Source organism: Bufo bufo, chromosome 9 (genome assembly GCF_905171765.1).
Source record: "Bufo bufo chromosome 9, aBufBuf1.1, whole genome shotgun sequence".
NCBI classification, from domain to species: domain Eukaryota; kingdom Metazoa; phylum Chordata; class Amphibia; order Anura; family Bufonidae; genus Bufo; species Bufo bufo.
In genome coordinates, this window is record NC_053397.1 from 131,916,970 (window position 1) to 131,937,402 (window position 20,433).

The 20,433-nt window shown below is 48.0% G+C and overlaps 1 protein-coding gene across 2 annotated transcripts in view; it reads right to left on the reverse strand.

Annotated features, from left to right (window-relative positions):
* Nucleotides 1-20,433, reverse strand: part of TMCO1 (transmembrane and coiled-coil domains 1) — a 95,231-nt gene that overhangs the window by 12,050 nt on the left and 62,748 nt on the right. The window contains exon 6 of one of the 2 annotated variants that reach the window (XM_040408076.1): nucleotides 10,625-10,769. In XM_040408076.1, the coding sequence (XP_040264010.1) occupies nucleotides 10,625-10,769 (145 nt within the window). Of the gene's footprint in view, nucleotides 1-10,615; nucleotides 10,770-20,433 lie in introns of both variants that reach the window. The other variant, XM_040408077.1, reaches the window with a different exon arrangement.

The window sequence follows — 20,433 nt, forward strand, 5'->3', positions numbered from 1 at the left end:
CAGAGATCCTATGAGGTCACCGCCCATATATGGACATTTTGTCAAAGAACTCCCTGAGGCAGAGAGCAGAGGAGCGCTGCGGCAAGGAGAGTAACCATCTGTTATTCTCCTGCTGTCAGGGCTGTGGAGGAGTCCGATGAGGATTTGTACTCCTCTGTCCTACTGCTTGTGACCTGAGCGTCTGTTATAGTATATCAATATGTGGACAGATGCTGCAATAGGACAGAAGATATAAATCCTCATGTCCTGCTGTGTTTGCAAGGGCAGGCTGGTGTCTAGCTCACAGGAGGGGAGAGTTAGAGCCTGGAGGCAGTATAGCAGCTTGTGGGAGTTGCAGAACTGCCTGAGAAAAGGGTTAACTGCAGAAAGCAGGCAAAGTGCATTTAGAGGGAGGGGCCATGATGAGGATTGTCATGTGACTCCTCTCTGCTCTCTGTGCACTAGGTAGGACTGTTACAAGAGGGGGAGAGGATGTATCAGCATCATATCCCACTGAAGGGTTACACTGTGGGATACATTACAACCTTCCGTCATAGAAGTCGGGAGTCCTCCTGCCATAAACCGCTGACGAAAGGCTTATAACATGATATAAACCCAGCCTTAGTTTTGGATCATGCATGTATTTATGGCTTTAGTAAATTTAGGTGATAAGGCTAGCATTATAAGAACATTTGTGGATCTATCAGTAAACACTACTATTATAATACAGCCTTTTGTACAAATTTATACACTTCTGAACTGGAGCATAGATTATTCAATGAACTTAGGCTACATGCACGTGACAGTGAAAAAACGGACATGTGTACATTCTTTTAATGGCCATCACACGCCTGTTTAAGACCAATGGTAGTCTATGGGGTTATTCACACGGCAGTTTTTTTGACTGTCAGTGAAAAACAGATGTCAAAAAATAGAACATGTTCTATCTTGTCCTTTTTTCACTGACAGACTGCCCCCATACAATTGAATGGGGTCCATTTTAAAGTCCATCTATCAGAAAGCATCAGTGAACAAAATGTCTGTTTTTAACGGACGTTTTTTTTTCACTGTTGTGTGCATGTAGCCTAAAAGTGAACCTGTCATGTGGATATGTGATTATAATCTAACTAATTATATAACAATCATTAACTACTAAAAAGTGCCTTAGATGTATTCACTTACTGGTGTGACAGATGGTTACCTCATAATATACACACAAAGATGCCGCATGCTAATGAGCTGATTGGAGTCCGGCGTGATGTCATTGAGTCCAGCGTATATTTAATTCAGAGCTATAGCCACTCCCCTGCCCACCTGCTGCTGATTCCTATGGAAACAAAACTGTCACTCAGCAGCAGGTGGGCAGGGGAGAGTCAGGAGCTCATGAATATTCATGACTCATCTTTATCAGCTGGAGCTTTTCAATACAAGATGTTGGCAGATTGACTGGGTCAATTAAAGAAAGTGACCCAGCTTTGGTACTAAGAGAATCAATCACTTATTTATGTTGCCCTTAGTGAGGACACCATAAAACTGGTGACAGTTCCCTTTTAAAAGCGTACCCAAGTGTTTTTTAGAAATACCATAATAATAATTAATAATAATAATAATGCCATTTATTTATGGATTTATAGTTTTAAAAGCAAAGAGGCCCCCGAAGTTTGGCCTTCTTGAAGCTCTTCTCAGAATCCGTACATCATAGCCATGGACGTGGTGTACAGATTCTGATTTCTACAATATGTGCTGCAGGGGGGCAGTGTACTGGCAGGGGGACACATCGCCACTCCTGCCTATGCCCACTCAATTGACACTCTGCACAATGTGCTGTGCCAGGGCTCAGCGGAGCAAGGACAGCAGAAGCTCTGCACAGCATTGCTGCTCTTGCTGTGATCCGGTAAAGCTTGGCAAAGCACATCAGTGCAGGGTATCCTATACAATTGTTCTATGGCAGAGCTTTTCTGGGAGGGGCACAGGCAGGAGCAGCGAAGTGCTCACTGCACCACATATTGCAGAAATCTGAATCTGTACACCATATACATGGCTACTATATACAGATTCTGTATGCGTTTCTAAATGCCTCTTTAGCTTGTAAAACTATAAAAGCAGTAAATAAAGTATATAAGAATTTATATACTAGGATATTATTAAAAATACACTGCTCAAAAAAATAATGGGAACACTTAAACAACACAATGTAACTCCAAGTCAATCACACTTCTGTGAAATCAAACTGTCCACTTAGGAAGCAACACTGAGTGACAATCAATTTCACATGCTGTTGTGCAAATGGGATAGACAACAGGTGGAAATTATAGGCAATTAGCAAGACACCCCCAATAAAGGAGTTGGTTCTGCAGGTGGTAACCACAGACCACTTCTCAGTTCCTATGCTTCCTGGCTGATGTTTTGGTCACTTTTGAATGCTGGCGGTGCTTTCACTCTAGTGGTAGCAGGAGACGGAGTCTACAACCCACACAAGTGGCTCAGGTAGTGCAGCTTATTCAGGATGGCACGTCAATAGGAGCTGTGGCAAGAAGGTTTGCTGTGTCTGTCAGTGTAGTGTCCAGAGCATGGAGGCACTACCAGGAGACAGGCCAGTACATCAGGAGACGTGGAAGAGGGCAACAACCCAGCAGCAGGACCGCTACCTCTGCAGAGCCCTGCAAAATGACCTCCAGCAGGCCACAAATGTTGCATGTGTCTGCTCAAACGGTCAGAAACAGACTCCATGAGGGTGATATGAGGGCCTGACGTCGCACAGGTGGGGGTTGTGCTCACAGCCCAACACCGTGCAGGACGTTGGCATTTGCCAGAGAACACCAAGATTGGCAAATTCGCCACTGGCGCCCTGTGCTCTTCACAGATGAAAGCAGGTTCACACTGAGCACATGTGACAGCCGTGAGTCTGGAGACCGCGTGGAGAACGTTCTGCTGCCTGCAACATCCTCCAGCATGACCGGTTTGGCATTGGGTCAGTAATGGTGTGGGGTGGCATTTTCCTTGGAGAGCCGCACAGCCCTCCATGTGCTCGCCAGAGGTAGCCTGACTGCCATTAGGTACCGAGATGAGATCCTCAGACCCCTTGTGAGACCATATGCTGGTGCGGTTGGGCCCTGGGTTCCTCCTAATGCAAGACAATGCTAGACCTCATGTGGCTGGAGTGTGTCAGCAGTTCCTGCAAGACGAAGGCAATTGATGCTATGGGACTTGGCCCGCCCGTTCCCCAGACCTGAATCCAATTGTGCACATCTGGGACATCATGTCTCGCTCTAATCCACCAACGTCTCGTTGCACCACAGACTGTCCAGAAATTGGCAGATGCTTTAGTCCAGGTCTGGGAGGAGATCCCTCAGGAGACCGTCTGCCACCTCATCAGGAGCATGCACAGGCGTTGTAGGGAGGTCATACAGGCACGTGGAGGCCACACACACTACTGAGCCTCATTTTGACTTGTTTTAAGGACATTACATCAAAGTTGGATCAGCCTGTTGTCACGGATGTATGTGAGCAACAATAGAACTACACAGTACAGAGCTACTGACTGGACCCAGAACTAGGGAGGATAAAGGGTGACCCCTGTCCGACCCTCAACGCTCTCCCTATTCTGCTAAAGCACATGCCCGGATCCAAATGGCGGAACGAGGCATGCCCACGTGCCTAAGACTAATGACCCCTGTAACCCCTACAATAGTGGAAGGGGCACGGCCACCGGTGCCCTACTCAGTATATGGAGGGAACCGTGGCCACCTCAGATCCAGTCAGAAAGTAAACAGGAACACAACAATGTCTGCACACTTAGCTGGAGGTGTTGCAGCCGCAGAGAAGACGGATCCAAGGACAGGCTGGCAATATCCGGAGTGCTTGCTGCAGCAGAACACAGGTCCAGTGAACTGATAGCTACAAGTGAAGAAACTAAAGCAAGAGCTACAACTGAAGTGAGAACTATAATCCACATCCTATCATAGGAGGAGGGGGTATATAAAGAGAGGGAAATCAAACACATGAAAAACAGCTGTGGTGAAAGAAACCAAAAGTAAACAGAGTAGTGAGAACTCCTCCCAGCTCTAGTAGTGACATCACAGGGGTGGAGAAACAGAGCTGTGAGAACGTCCCAAAGCTCTGGTAGTGACACCTGTAGTGTGTTTTTCCACTTTCATTTTGAGTGTGACTCCAAATCCAGACCTCCATGGGTTGAAAAATTTGATTTCGATTTTTTAATTTTTGTATAATTTTGTTGTCAGCACATTCAACTATGTAAAGAACAAAGTATTTCAGAAGAATATTTAATTAATTCAGATCTAGGATGTGTTATTTTTGTGTTCCCTTTATTTTTTTGAGCAGTGTATATTACTTGAAAGTTTAAGTACACTTTAAAGAGAAAGCACAGGATGACATTAATACACCACACCTAATTTTACATTCCCACAGAGTCTGGGCCACTATGGACAGGAAATTCTCAAACACAGGAATTGAATGCTATTCGGCAAAGGGAACATGGTAAAGATGGGGCATCCTTAACTGCAGGGGAAATTGTCACTGGGAAAGGATGTGAAAGTAATCAAAGCTTGAATTACAGTAATAAAGAGCTTTCTAACAGGCATCTCTCGCCCAGATTTTGGAGACAGATCGAAAAATTTAAGAGACATCAAAAAGATGGGATTGGTGCTAGGAATGCATGCATAACCGACAGCATGCAAAAGCAAAGCTATGATAATGGACTACCATTATCTACTAATTCCCTCAACACTAAACAGTCATGTCTGTGATCAAGATTAAAAGCACTCATATCTATATACACTGTCCGTTTATAGACTGTACAAGAATACGCATGCATGATATATAATATCTACATGGCAATGCTCTATTGTATATTGTGTCACACACCTGAGAAAATACTAAAAGATAACATATGCACTCTCCATCTCAACTTTTTTTCTGCTTTTTTTATCTTCATGTACTGTATGTATTTTACATTGTCAATAAAGTTTATTTATATTTACTATGCAAAGATTTTTGTGCAATTTTTTTGGTGATATATAAAAGATAAACATGGAGAATGCTGTACTTTCATTGACGGCAAAACAGCAATGCTCCAATGTCTTCCAGACTAAGCTGCTCATCAGGGTGTGGATCCCAACAACCATCTTCTCACTTGACCCTCCCAGATTTAAAGGGATTCTGTCACCAGGATTTACCCTACAGAGATATTCATATGTGCCCATCAGTCTCCTAGTTTTGTATTAATAATCCCACTCTTACTGCTCTGTGTTTCTTTTATTCGTCAAAAAAAGCGATTTTATTGCTATGTAAATTACCTTGATAAGGAGCCCGAGGGGTTGTCCCATGATCCGTTTGAGCCTGGCTGTGCCCATCGTTCTGGAGCCCAGCACCGCCTACCAGTTAATTTATTCACTGCACTTGCCCTGACGTCATTCTTTCCAAGCGCCGTAATCTCGCGCAGGCGCAGTGTACACAGTAGTCTGCGTCCGTGCAGACTACTGGCACAGGCTTCATCGATCCAACTTCGCTTGCGCCGGCTCCCTGCGCACGTCGCTGGCAACGGAAAAGACCTTCGGATTCGGCGCAAATCAGTCAGAGGAGCAGGAATCTTCTGTCTGTAAGGGGTAGTCCCACTTTTCTTCAAACTGTCCGATGCCAGCGCGCAGGGAGCCGGCGCATGCGCAGTTGGATCAACGGCGCCTGTGCCAGTAGTCCGCACAGGCGCAGACTACTGTGTACACTGCGCGAGATTAGGGCGCTTGGAAGGAATTACATCAGAGCAAGTGCACAAGAATGACGGGCAGACCTTCGGACCTGATCTTCAGGACGAGATGCAGAATGAGAGGAAGAGGAGGGAACACGTAAGGAAACGTAAACTGACACCACGGAATCACTAGAGCGTTGCACGCCAGGGCCATAGGATCCCTGGACCGCGCGACAAAGTCCTCGACCTTGTGGTTGAAGAGCGGGAGGCCACGAGATCCGTGTCTGGCCAACCCCATCGCTCGCAGATGGCTATTAAAACCTGCGGGTGAAGCATCCATTCGCCGGGATCGAGATGCTCCAGACTGAGGAACTCGACGCTGAGGATGTGAGCTGCCGACAGCGCCGAAACATTGTTCTCCACCCAGCTGAGGATCAGAGCTGTTTCCGCTATGGCTGCCAGGCTCCGGGTGCCGCCCTGGTGACTAAGGTACGCCACAGCCGTGGTGTTGTCTGACTGAACTCGAACCGGACGTCCCCTGGGATGGTTGGTCCAATGCCACAGAGACGAATCGCTCTCAACTCCAGAATGTTGATTGGGAGGGAGAACTATTGAAAAAATAGGTTTCCCAACACTAGCCCCAGAGGCTTGCGTCCGTTGTCAACACCGTCCAGAGAGGAAGGAACGAGCGGCTCGATGTCAGCATCGGGAAAACCAACCACCACCTGAGGGCCCGGCGGGTTGGGGCAGAGAGACGTATGGGCCGATCCAGGAAGGCTAGGGAACGGTCCCAATTGGTCAGAATGGCTCGCTGGATAGTCCTGGTATAGAACAGAGTATAGGGAACTGCTTCGAAGGCAGAGACCATGTGACCCAGAGCCTGCATGCAGTAACGAATGGGAAGAGGACGGGGCCGCAACAAGGGGAGAATCTGAAGACCGAGAGTGGATAGCTTCTCCGGATGCAAGAGTACCTTGGCCTAAAAGGTGTCGAGTACCATGACCCGATAAGTTAGCCGCTGAGATGGATAAAGACAAGACTCTTGCCGTTTCAGGATCCATCCAAAGCGTTCCAGGGTGTCCAGTAAGGGATCGCCCCTATACCCCTGGCATGGAGCAGGGCCATGACCGCCACCAGAACCTTCGCAAAGACTCTGGGAGCTATGGCCAGGCAGAACGGGAGGGCCACAAACTGGTAGTGAAAAGGGACCCACTGCGAACCAGAGACATTTTGATGGCTGACACAGATGGGAACATAAAGATAAGCGTCCTTGATGTCTATCGAGGACAGGTACTCCCCCGGTTCCATGGACGCAATGACCAATCTCAGGGACTCCCCTCCTTTTTGGGGATCACAAATAGATTGGAGTAAAACCTAAGAAAACGGTCTTGCGCAGGAACCGGGACAATCACTCCCTGCCGCAGAAGTGTGTGAATAGCCTAAAAAGGAATTTCCAAAAGAGGGAGAGGTCGGATGAGACAACAAAAAAAAAAAAAAAAAAAAAAAAAAACTGGATGGAGGGGAGAACCTGAATTCCAGCTTGTAGCCCTCTGAGCTCTCTCACCCAAGCATCAGAGACATGAGCCAGCCAAACCTGCCGACACAGATGAAGCCGGCCACCCACCCGATTGGCAGGCGCTAGAAGCTGCACGTCATGCAGAGAAGTTCTTGGGATTATAGGACTTGAAGCCCTGTTGACGGGGATGCCAGGAAGGGCGAGGTTTGAAGGAAGGCTTACGCTTGTGATCCGGGGCAGACTTGTCGGCTGGATGCTTGGGGCTGGAAAAACTCAGAAAGGGGCGAAAAAGGTTTACTCTTTTTTTACTTGTTGAAACGAACCCTGTTCTGTGGTAAATTAGTGCTCTTACCACCTTGTAGCATCAGAAATGATCTCGTCCAGACGCTTGCCAAAAAGTCTGCTGCTGGTAAAGAGGAGCGCCGTTAGGGTGCGCTTTGAAGCATTATATGCCGAACAACAGGAGAGCCATAGGGTACGGCGAATAGCCACCAAAAGGGCTAATGAGCGGGCCATAAGCCTGGCCACGTCCAAAAAGGATTCACAAATATACGCACTGGCATTGGAGAGCTGCAGGGCTATATCGGCCAGTTCCTCAGAGGGGATGCCCGAGGAGAGACCCTGACGTACATTATTTGCCCACTCACCCATAGCTTTGCTCACCCATGTAGAGGCAAAAACCGTTTGCAGTACTGTGCCCACTGCTTCAAAGGAAGATTTTGCAAAAGCTTCCAATTTTTTTTATCCCTGATAGAGAAAGAAGCCCGATACACTATTGGCAAGGTAGTATGTTTAGCCAAACTGGAAAATGGCAAGTCAACTATAGGTGAGGACGACCACTACTTAGTCAAATCCTCCGGAAATGGATAAAGGACATTTAAGAGTTTTGGCAAGGCAAAACGCCTATCTGGAAAATTCCACTCCTTGGAAAGAAAGAAATCAAAATCCTGGTGGTTGGGGAAACATTTGGCCGAGCGACGGGACCTCCTAAAGGAAAAACTCGAGCCAGCCAATGAGGGTGCGGGGTCCTCAACCTGTAAAGTCTCTATAACCGTTGTAATAAGATTGTCCACCATGGAGGACAGTTTAGTCGACTGACCCTCAGAAGAGAGAAAATCCTCACCTGAAAACCTCTCCTCGGAACAGGACTCTTCCACAGAGGACACGGAGGAATGAGACTCTGGTGGGTGGCGGAGAGGCAGAGGAAACAGGAGACCGACACCCTTTTGGGGGAGGATGGTCTGGCCCGTTTAGCAGAAGGGCCGCAATGGGAATGAGCCCCAGGATCCCCAGAGTCAGACTGGTCGGAGGACGGCCTTGCTGACAAACGCCCCAATATTTCCACAATAGCTTTGTTGGTATGGCAGACGTCCTGTACCATCCTTGACAGGGAGCGCACCCACTCTGGCTCTACCATAGGCTGGGCAGAAGGGGCGATTGGGTCAGGGGCAGAGCCACTTGACGGTGGAGCAGAGCAGAGGGGATCTGACTGACCGGATGAAAATTTTGAGCGACACGACGCACAAGCAAAATGGTGCACCGAAGTGACCACCTGCTTTGGGGACGGACATAATGAGGATGGGGGGGTAGGTTAAACCCTGTAGGAAGGGGAGACCAAGCTTACCTGGCCTGTATCCCTCAATGCAGCTTGTCCGGAGGAGCTTCTCCAGAATCCCACCGCAGTGCATTTCAAACAGGATGTGGGCGGAGGCAGAAAAAGGAGTCAAGATTCACCCCAGGGATGCAGTTGAAGAAGGAGGAGAACTTCATGCCCCCGCCCCCAAAACGGAGTCAGCCCCCGGGGAAACTGTCGGGAATCAGGAAGCGCAGGCCCAACTCTGCCATTTTTGCAAAGAGGCGTCCGCAATCCCTCCCCCCCGCGCCTAACGCTAAAGCCCTGGCCGAGCAGAAACGCTGGCCGCGAGACAAGAGCCCGCGGGGAGCCGATGCAGGAGAAGGCCGCAAACAAAGCCGGGGCCTCGATTAGTCGCGGCCCCGGTGGAGCCCCGAACTGGCCACAGAAACAAGGTCGAATGACCAGCCGATGGAGCACACAGCAGACAGAGCACCTCTCCCAATCACCCCCTCCCCCGAACAGAGAAAAACGCCTGGAGGGGACAAGGGCTCCATAGGTGAAAGGACACAGAAGGTAATTAAGAAGGGGAGGTAGGAGGGGAGCATTCTGCAAAGCAATAAAAAGTACAGTTCAGTACAGGGATCTGAACCCAGACTTTCTATAGGGCAGGCAGACCTCTAGGCTACCGACCTTCCAGCTTGGGTTCAGAAATACTCACCAGTCTGTCGTCTTCTGCCCCCTGGCTCCAGCCGGATCACCACCGTCGGTGTGTGGCCCCTTGGGGAGGGCCGCAATACCGGAAACAGAGGGGACTTGTGGTGGGCTGTGGTGATCCGAAGGCTGGCAGGATGTAGAGGTTTTAGGAACCTCTGGTCCTCCTTGACTTCTGGAGATCGGGAACAAGCAGCGGGCTTGGGGACCCCCTGATCTCCCGTCTTCTGGTTAGGAATGTAGGCAGCTAGGACTGCCTGAAATCCCACTAAAGTAAAAAAATAAAAAATTTGCAGACCTGCCAAGCAGGGATGTTTGCCTCCTACAGACACTAAACTAAAACTGATTCAGCTTAGTCCCTGTAGGAAGGGTATAGCTGAAGGGAGGAGCTCACACCTTCGTGCTTAGTTCCAAGGAAGATACAGGCGGCACTCCGCTGTCAGCGATGCGGTGCGCGTGTCCAGGGAAGATCCACAGATACTGGTATAGAGAGGACCGGCACTCGCTTTAGTTATGATTTTCAAGTAATTTTAATGGTCACATACAAGTGGTAAGTGACGCGTTTCGGCTACTATGAGCCTTTGTCATATGTTTGACAAAGGCTCATAGTAGCCGAAACGCATCACTTACCACTTGTATGTGACCAATAAAATTACTTGAAAATCATAACTAAAGCGAGTGCCGGTCCTCTCTATACCACCTTTGTGCTTAGTGTCCGCCTCCTAGTGGCAACAGCTATACCCATGGTCAAGCCTGTGTCCCCCAATGATATGGATGAGAATGCGAAAACGCAAAAAAGGAAACTTACTTGGGGCTGAAAAGGATAAACTTTTCTAACTCTAAGTGTGCGGATGACGTTTGGGCAGCACAGTGTTTTAGTGGTTAGCATTGAGTTTGTATGTTTGCGGGATCTACAATCTTCTCCCACACTTTAAGAACATACAAACTGACTACCTATGAAATTGACCCTATTGTGCGTTGTGTGTTAGGGGTCAAACACTTATATGGCAGCCACTGACATCCTAGGGAGTTGCCCAAGCCACACAACTATCCCAGTCCTTTGAATCCTTGTGAGAAAAGTGCAATACAAATCATTGAGTAAATAGAATCGAAGTATTCAAGCGATAACCTTACTTACCTGTCGGATAGACATAGTGCAAAGTATGTAGAGAAAAATAAATGAGCAGTCAGTATAATCCTCTCCCAAAAGATTCCTGTGCGATAGCCCTTGAATATATGACAAGGGAACAAACGGTAATTTTGCCACAACACGACCATCAAAACTGAAAAAAATAAAATAAAATAATTAAATAAATATTATATATATATATATATATATATATATATATATATATTAGGGCTGCACGATATGGGAATTTTGTGCGATTGCGATTAGGGCCCTAAAAATTGCGATAACGATGTGCGATGCGATATTTTAAGGGAATTGTGCTAGAGGTCTATTTGCTTGGATTTTCCCATATGAGCCGCTGACGTGGCTGGGTATGACAGTTATGTGGGGGATCTGTGGAGGACGCTGTTATGTGGGGGATCTGTGGAGGACGCTGTTATGTGGGGGATCTGTGGAGGACGCTGTTATGTGGGGGATCTGTGGAGGACGCTGTTATGTGGGGGATCTGTGGAGGACGCTGTTATGTGGGGGATCTGTGGAGGACGCTGTTATGTGGGGGATCTGTGGAGGACGCTGTTATGTGGGGGATCTGTGGAGGACGCTGTTATGTGGGGGATCTGTGGAGGAAGCTGTTATGTGGGGGATCTGTGGAGTAAGCTGTTATGTGGGGGATCTGTGGAGTAAGCTGTTATGTGGGGGATCTGTGGAGTAAGCTGTTATGTGGGGGATCTGTGGAGTAAGCTGTTATGTGGGGGATCTGTGGCGGACGCTGTTATGTGGGGGATCTGTGGAGGACGCTGTTATGTGGGGGATCTGTGGAGGACACTGTTAGGGGGGATCTGCGGAGGACACTTATGGGGGACCTGTGAATGGCACTGTTATAGGGGATGTGTGCTATGACACATGGGGCCATGAGGGGGGCCAGCATAAGAGACACATATATAGCATCTTATGCTGGTCCCCCTCATGGCCCTATGTGTCCCCTCATGTGTCCTAAACTGCACACATAACTCTCCTATTCATAAAATGGCCAGCCTCTGTACTTTCACTATGAATGCACTCATACTGCAGAGAGCGGCAGCGAGCGAGCCAGTCGGCGCGTGACTGACGTCACTGTTACGCCCCTCCCACTTAGTCACACTCCTGCTTCCTGAATTAAGTGACGTCTCGCTCGCTCCCGCTCTAGGCAGTGCATTCATCGTGAAAGTGAGTACAGAGGCTGGCCTTTTTATCAATAGGACAGAGGACATTTTATCAATAGGGGCCCCTTCATATATAATCGCGGCATTTTCGGGTCGGCCGAATCGCCATATCGCATTTGCCGATTATCACGATTCGATTATTTTTGCGATATATCGTGCAGCCCTAATATATATATGTGTGTGTGTGTGTGTATTATATAAAAGTTCCATAATTAGTACAAAAATTACAAGATATTAGAATCTACTGTCCTACGACAACAGGAGGGGAAAGGTATAGAGTCTGTAGAGATGAAAACCTTCAAGTGAGTAGTGTATGAAGAGGCTTTGTTACGACTGTTTCTGGAGCAAGCTGCTCCCTTCATCAGGTCTCTCTCCGCTTTTCTGATCTTTACACACGTGAAACATGCAACAGCCAGGAATATATTTGTGTTGCCTATACTAGAGTTGTGCCTACATCTAGCGCAAACAATGAAGGTAAGTATCCACCTGTTGGATATGGTGTTCTGTGCTATACCTAATACAGACAATACTACCCATGGTTCGCTGTGTATGATCTGCCTGTACTGCATACAGACAGATCATACAAACATGACAGATGCCTTTTAATCCTTAGGATACCAGAACTTTTTTCATTTTTGCGTTTTCATTTTTCTTCCCTATGTGCCTTGAGCCATAAACTTATTTTTCCGTTAACATAGCTGTATGAGGGCTTATTTTTTTGTGGGACAAGTTGTACTTTCTAATGCCACAATTTATTATGGCACACAATGTAGTGGGAAGCAGGGGAAAAAATTCCAAATGGTGTGGAATGAAAAAAAAAAAAACAAACAAAAAAAAAAAATCCTCCCCCGGTTTACTGGCTTTGTTCTCACAGCATTCCGTTTGTGGCAAAACTGACCCATGCGCTTCATTCTCTGGGTCAGTACAATTACAACGATACCACAAATGTATAGTTTTTTTTATGTCTAAATAGTGTAAAAATAAATTTTAACTTAGAAAAAAAATAAATTTTTTTACATCACCATATTCCGACCCACAACTTTTTTATAGTTATAGCTACTGAGCTGTGTGAGGCTAGTTTTTTGCAGGACAATATGTAGTGTATATTGATACCATTTTAGAGTGTGTGTGTGACTTTTTGATCACATTTTATAAAAAAAATATTTGGGTAAGAGAAGCAATGAAAAAAATGGGCCAATTTTACCCATTTTTCCGTTAAAGGGCTTCTGTCACCCCCCCCAAACAGCAATTTTCAGTATTGGACTTAATTAATTGCTAATGTACGCAGAGTCCATACATACCCCTTTTACCTCTGGCTGTGCTTTAAATTCTTTAAAAATAGTAATTTTGTGATATGCAAAACGAAATGGGGTGCCATTATTTTACAAAAAGTATATTTAGACACACTATACCACCAACGCTTATAAATAATATACCCATAATTAATTTTAAAAAAAAATATATATATATATATATATATATATATATATATATATATATATATTTTTTTTTTTATTAATTATGGGTATATTATTTATAAGCGTTGGTGGTATAGTGTGTCTAAAAGGAGATTTTGCATAACTTACCAGTAAAATCTCTCTCTCACTCTTCATTGGAGGACACAGGAACAGTGGGTATAGCTATGTCCTCTAGGAAGCGTTGACACTAGTAAAAGCTGTTAGCTCCTCCCCTGGCAGCTATACCCCCTCCAGCCTGGAGAGAGAGCTTCAGTTTGTGTACAAGCAGTAGGAGAAGCAAGCCAACCAAGAAAAAAAAATGGAACACCAATCATGCCGAAAGGACCCAACGGGGTTCTAACCAGCAACAGCTACAGCTGTGGCCGGACAACAATACTGGGTGGGTGCTGTGTCTCCCAATGAAGAGCGAGAGAGATTTTACTGGCAAGTTATACAAAATCTCCTTTTCTCGCTCATATTCATTGGGGGGACACAGGAACCGTGGGACGTCCAAAAGCAGTCCACAGGGAGGCAAAAACCACAGACCCATGGAAGCACGCGTCCCTACAGTCATCTAAGAAACTGCCACCTGCAAGACCATGTGGCCTAAGGCCGCGTCCACCGATGCAAAAGTATGCGCCTGGTAAATGTTTGTGAATGTGTGTAAGGAGGACCAGTAGCCGCCTTACACAACTGTGCAGCCTAAGTGCGATTCCTCCGAGCCCAAGAACCGCCCACCGCTCTGTGGAGTGAGCTGTGACACCTAAGGGCGGAACTCTGCTTTGGGCGTGGTATGCTTCAGCAATTGCAGACCGGATCTAGCGGCGACCGCCACCATGGAAGCCGCCAATCCCTTCAAGGAACCTTCAGAATGACAAAAAAGGGCCCGTACGGCAGAAGGGACCGGAGGCTGCTAAATATATCTTCAGAGATTTGACAACATCCAAATGGTGTAACTCCTCTCCCATAGGGTGTGAAGGAGAAGGACACAGTGAGGGAAGGCAATTTCCTCGTTAATATGGAAGTCAGAGACCACCTTCGGAAAAAAGGAAGGAAAGAAGGGACAGGCCGGGGAACCACCTTGTCCCTATGAATAACCAAAGAGTTCCCTGCAAGAGAGCGCCGCCAACTCAGACACCCGTCTGATGGAAGTGATAGCGACCAGAAAAACTACTTTCCAGGACAGGAGTCGGAGAGAAATCTCCCGCAAGGGCTCCAAGCACGACGATACGGAAAAACCGTATGTTCCCCTCCCTGAAGAAAAAGACCTTACAAGCCCCAGGGGGCCAGAGGGCGCTGGAAAGGGTAGAAGCGCCGAAACCTGACCCTTGAAAGAGCTAAGGGCCAGACCAAAGTCCAACCCTGATTGTAGAGAGGAACCGGACCGTGGAGAGAGAAAAAAAACTAAGTGGCGGAAAATTTCGGCTTTCACAGAAAACCTGGAAGGACCTCCATGTCCCGTAAGAGATCCCGAACGAGGTAGGCATGCGGATGACATCCGCCGAAAAACTTCTTCGCGGCAGAATGGCGGTTTTAATAGCCACGCCGGCAAACGAAGAGACCTTAAAAACTGAAGGACGACCAGACCGAAAGAAGGTCATTTCTGAGTGGCAGACTAAGGACATCTCCCAGAAGGAGCACGAGGTCCACGTACCACGTGTGACGGCCAATCCCCAGGGTGACTTTGATAGTCGGAATACCCTCCATCCTGAATTTCCGTAGAATTTTGGGTAGGAGGAGGAAGGGGGAAAACGTAAAGGAGGGAGAACCCCTGCCAAGAGATATCAGGGCGTCCACGCCGCAAGCTTCCGGATCTCCTGCCCGGTAGAGAAAGGTGGAAGCTTCTGAGGGAGTCTCGAGGCCTTCAAGTCCACCCAGGCGACTCCAACGCAGACAGGCCGCCTTAAACACCTTTCGCAATCCGGGAATACAGAAGGGGGAGGCCAGTCCGTTCTGTTCGAGGAGGAAGAAGAATAGAAGGGTGTTCCGTTCCATGAATGGAACGTCTATCAGCGTGGCAAGACGTGACAGCAACCCCGCTGTGTGTGGCGCAGGGAGTCTCGTAGTCCACCCCCGGAATGGCCGTTGGAAAGGAAGATCACCAGAGGGCTGACGTGACCAGAGACATTAGTCATGTCTTGAGAGGGAATGTAGATACAGGTAGCACACCCACCAATGGGAAGAATTCCCCTGTAGAAGGAGAGATGTGGAGTGCGCCACCGCCCACCAGCCAGGTCCAGAACTCTGGAAATAGAAGTCCATAAAAAGAATACAGGGATTTAGTGGCTGTGAGCCACAACAGTATCGCTAAGCCATGGCACCATACTGCCCCATTTAAGTAGAGCTAGCCTCAACACAGTACCTTGGAAGGGCTCTGAACAAGAGCAACAGCAAGCTAGCGTCAGGGTAGAACCCCCAGCTGAGGGGGATTACAGAGTCAATGAACACTCAACTCGCTGGAACGTACTCCCCGTCATATGCGCAATGGCGTATTGATGAGAACAATATCATGACCGACTGGAAAAGAGGGGGCCCATGGAGATGGGTGGTGTCTAGGACACAAGTGATGCAGGCAACCCCTCTGGGAGGACAGAGGATGTCACAACCATGCTCTAAACCAGCACCGAACGATAAGAAGGATACAATGTGGAAACAGCTACCGTATCCATTGGCGGCACCCATACGCCACTAGATGCAGAGAACCGGCACCCGTGATATCGACTGTTGCCACGCCCCAGTGTGAAAGAAGCTAAGGCATCTAGAGCCGTGGCCTAGGTGAACTGTAGCAACCCAAGATGCTTAGGTATTCCCCTGTAGCGGATAAATTGTAAAAGGGGGAATGCAACAGTAAACACTGTGATGGAGAAGGCTAATGCATACGGCGGCAGGTACAGAACCCAGTGGAGATGCAATGCCGCCACCTACCAAAGGGGAATGCATACGTCCAGCACTGAAAACCAGTGTAATTGTACTTAGTCCACCTACACAAGGGACAATATATAAGGCAAGGACTGTATCCTGTAGTAGTGTAATTACTCAGTCTATGGAAGCAGTAATTCATACAACAAGTACTGCTAGCAGAAGTAGCAATGCATACAGCAGGAACTGAATGCAATGGTAGAGAGATTACGCCATCTATGGAAGGGAGTAATGCATATGGTGAATCCAGTACACCGTGAGGGTGCAATTACTCCGCCTAAGGAAGGGGTAATGCCTACGGTAAACACTAACTGGTGATAATGCCATAAGCCACCTATGGAAGAGGCTAATGCATACGGTACGTACTGTACCCAGTGGGAATGCGATTCCGTCGCCTATGCGTGGGGGAACGCCTATGGGTGACAGTGAAAACAGCGCTCTAGCAGATAGTTCACCCATGGAAGGATGCAGTAGTGGAGCAATACTCCGCCTGAGGAAGGCGACAAGAACTGCTGGCTACCATGGACGTCATCATGTAAAATTGCAACGGATTCGAGACAGAGCCCGAATCCCTGATCATCCCCCCCCCCCCCCCCCTGGGACCGAACCCCTCCAGGGATGGGAGGGTGCGTCTGAGCGAGACCCTAGGAAGGAAAGGTGAGGGTGCGGCGTGACCAAGGAGAAATATGTTCTACTCTGGCCCGCTTGCGCGCAGTTCTACCTCTATGAAACTTGCCCGTGGCAGTTGCAGGCTACGCTGGTGGGGATATATCAACCAAACTACCCAGAGTGTGTAGCGGGAACTAGAGGTCCATCCACCGGATTGCGTAGCCGGAGCCGTATCAACCAAACAACCCCAGAGGGTGGATTGGGAACTTCCAGAGGTTCTCCACTGAATCGCGCAGGTGGAGAATTATCAACCAAACTACCCAGAGGGTGGAGTGGGAACTAGAGATCCATCCACCGGATTGCATAGACGGAGCTATGTCAACCAAACAACCCCAAAAGGATGGATTGGCAACTTCCAGAAATTCTGCACTGGATCGCGCAGGTGGAGAATTGTCAACCAAACGGCCCCGGAGGACGGATTGGGATCTAGAGGTCCTTGTGAAGTGCGCTAGAGAACCATCAACCACACGACCCGGAGGGAGGATTGGAATACTTCAGCTGTTCTCCCTGAATCTGCGCAGGTGGAGGATAATCAACCAACGATCCTGGAGGCGGATTGGGAACTATGAGAGGTCCTCCCTAGTCCGGTGGAGGACACGGGCCCAGCCTGGTACCACATAGACAGGGTGGTCCTGCGGTGATGAGGGCTGAGGAGGGGAGCCCGTATAACGCGTGTATTTATATATATATATATATATATATATATATATATATATATATATATTTATTTATTTTTATTATTGAAAACTAGGATGCCCAACGTCAAATGGACAGGAAGGGGTTAACTGCTTCAACTAAGGCACATTGCACTGTAGATAGAACCCTCAGAATGTCTGTTGCAGACCTAGAGAAGTGGCTGGCTAGAAAGGGTTAAGCTGTCTTTAATTTAGAGGACCAGGGGTCGGGCCCGGTGGCTTCTGGGGGGAGTGAGTGAGGCGGGAAATATTTGCGCCGGATTGCAACCCCACCCCCCATACCTGTGGATATAGCTGCGGCCTAGTAAGCAGTGAAGCCGGGGCCTAAGTTTATGCGCACGGCAGACCGGGAGCCCGTTGGTCGGCCGGGGCGCAGAGGGACCTGAATAGTCAGACGGAAGCGCCCGCTTGTACTCACCGGCCGGCGGTGTTCACCCCGCGGGCTGGGAAGAGCGGGGGCCGGATCTCTTGCAGTGCCCGGCCATTGGCGTTAACCCTTCCGGAGCGGCGGAGGTAGCTGCGGGACTGGCCGGGGACACAACGGTGCTTGAGAGGGCAGCGCGCTCCCTCACCTGCACATTAAATATAGTGGAGCTTCCTCCGCTCCTTCCCTGCCTGTCCGACCGGTGCATGGTCCTCTGTCTGGTTATTAACCCTCTAACTGCCCGTAGCTGACAGCAACTCCGCTTTAGAGGGGGAGTGAGAGGGGGTCCTGGGCTACAATAAATAAAGCCCTGTGATAAAACAATTGTCTCTTGGGACTTGAACTATATTCACCCTGTTAACCCTAGAAAAACTTCTAGCCACCCTTAGGGGACCAGAACCTCCGATCGTCTGATCGCATGTCCCACAGACTAATACCGAATTAGGGCTTATCCACATGACTGTTGAGTGGAGCTTCCTCTTTTAACACCAAGAGGGAGGGGAAAGGAAAGGGTTAACATACTCACCTAATCCCGTGTACTCACCTTATCTTCCTCCTCTTCTCTTCACCCTCCCTGAATGGGCCTATAATGTCACCTTCTCCAGCAGGGTCACCTCCTCAACAGCTGGCACCAGAGTGGCAGGAGTCTGGTATGGCGGGAGGGTCTTCTCTTTGGCGGACCTAGGTGACCCTTTGGCTGGCGGAAGCAGGGGAGCGAGGCTGCCCTGGTCCACCTTGTCTTCTTGTGGGGGGAGGAGGCAGCATGGCGAACCAACGCTGGCGTGCTTCCCCACGGGAGAACAGGGAGGCGAGGCGACCACTGTCTCCCACCTAAAAGAAGAGAAAAAAATAAAAATAAAATAAAAAAATTCAGGAGATCCCTGCAGAGCAGGGAGGTCTTGCCTCCTATTGACACTAGAAAAAACTGACGCTCTCTCTCCAGGCTGGAGGGGGTATAGCTGCCGGGGAGGAGCTAACAGCTTTTACTAGTGTCAACCCCTCCTAGAGGACATAGCTATACCCATGGTTCCTGAGTCCCCCAATGAATATGAGCGAGAAATATACTTTTTGTAAAATAATGGCACCCCATTTTGTTGGTGGTTGTAGTGGCTGCATGCTTAATAGGCAAATACTTACCTGAATCAAGCATCCAGCGACGTCACCGGACTCTCCGCCTCCTTACCAGCGATGCCGGCGTCTTCTCTTCCGGGTGTAGGACTGACGTCATCGGCGCAATGAGGAAGGAGCAGTCAAGCGAGCGTCCTTCTCTCAGAGCGCCTGCGCCGAATGAGGACCGGTACGGCACAGGCACGGGATTTCAGCTACAGACAGGGCCAGCGGAAGGAGGAGAGCGCTCGCTGGCCCTGTCAATCAAGTGAAGGAGGGGGCGTTTTTTTAGACCGAGGATGCGGCGGCTACCAGCAAGTCCGCCCAACTTGCTGGTAGTGAAGAAATTTGCATATCACAAAAGTACTTTTTTAAAAGAATTTAAAGCACAGCCAGAGGTAAGAGGGGTATATATGAACTCTGCGTACATTAGCAGTTATATTAAGTCCAATACTGAAAATTGCTGTTTGGGGGGTGACAGAAGCCCTTTAAGCCGTTCTCCGTATTGGAAAAATATTTTTATATTTTAATAGTACGGGCGGTGATACCAATGATTTTTAGATTTCTTGTTATTTACACGGAAAGGGGGGCGATTTAAACTTATCATATATATATATATATATATATATATATATATATATATAATTTATATTTTGTTATGATTTTTAAGCTTATATTTGAGTCTACAAAATCCAATTGTTTGTTTTTAATTCTGAACACTCATGGATTTTTTATTTCCATTTAAATGTCAGACTTGCTCATTTCATATGTTGGTCTGCCATCTGCTGGCCAAAATAAGAATTGCAGCTTAAATACCCTGACTCTTCAGCGGGACCCAGCGTATTTAAATGAATTACCGGTATGCTCATTGACCGCACTTGATCACGGCATCTAAAGGCCTTAATTACTGTGATCGGCATTATTTCCAGTCGAGGTAATCAGCCACGAGAGACATGTTTGCCTATCGCCGTAGATGTACAGCGTTGGTAGCAAAGGAGTTAAATTCCTGCACAGAAAGAATATGAAATGCCCCCTCAATCGTCTACTTGTCTTCTGTTTTTGTATATGAATACTTATAAAAGGGAATTGGAGGTTCCCTCAGGATAGGTCATCAATATCAGATTGGTGGGAAGTCCTGACTACCAGGAACATCGCTGATCAGTTGTCTGAAGAAGCCACAGTGAGTTCTGCGGCCATGAACGAACCGACTTTCAGATCATAGGTCCGTATCGTTTCCGTACAGCATTAAAAAATGTATTGGCTCCATGGAGCCAATGTTCTTCTAGTCCAAAGTCGCAGAAGACTTTGGTGAATTCCTACTGTATTTATAGCTGCGTATTGAAGA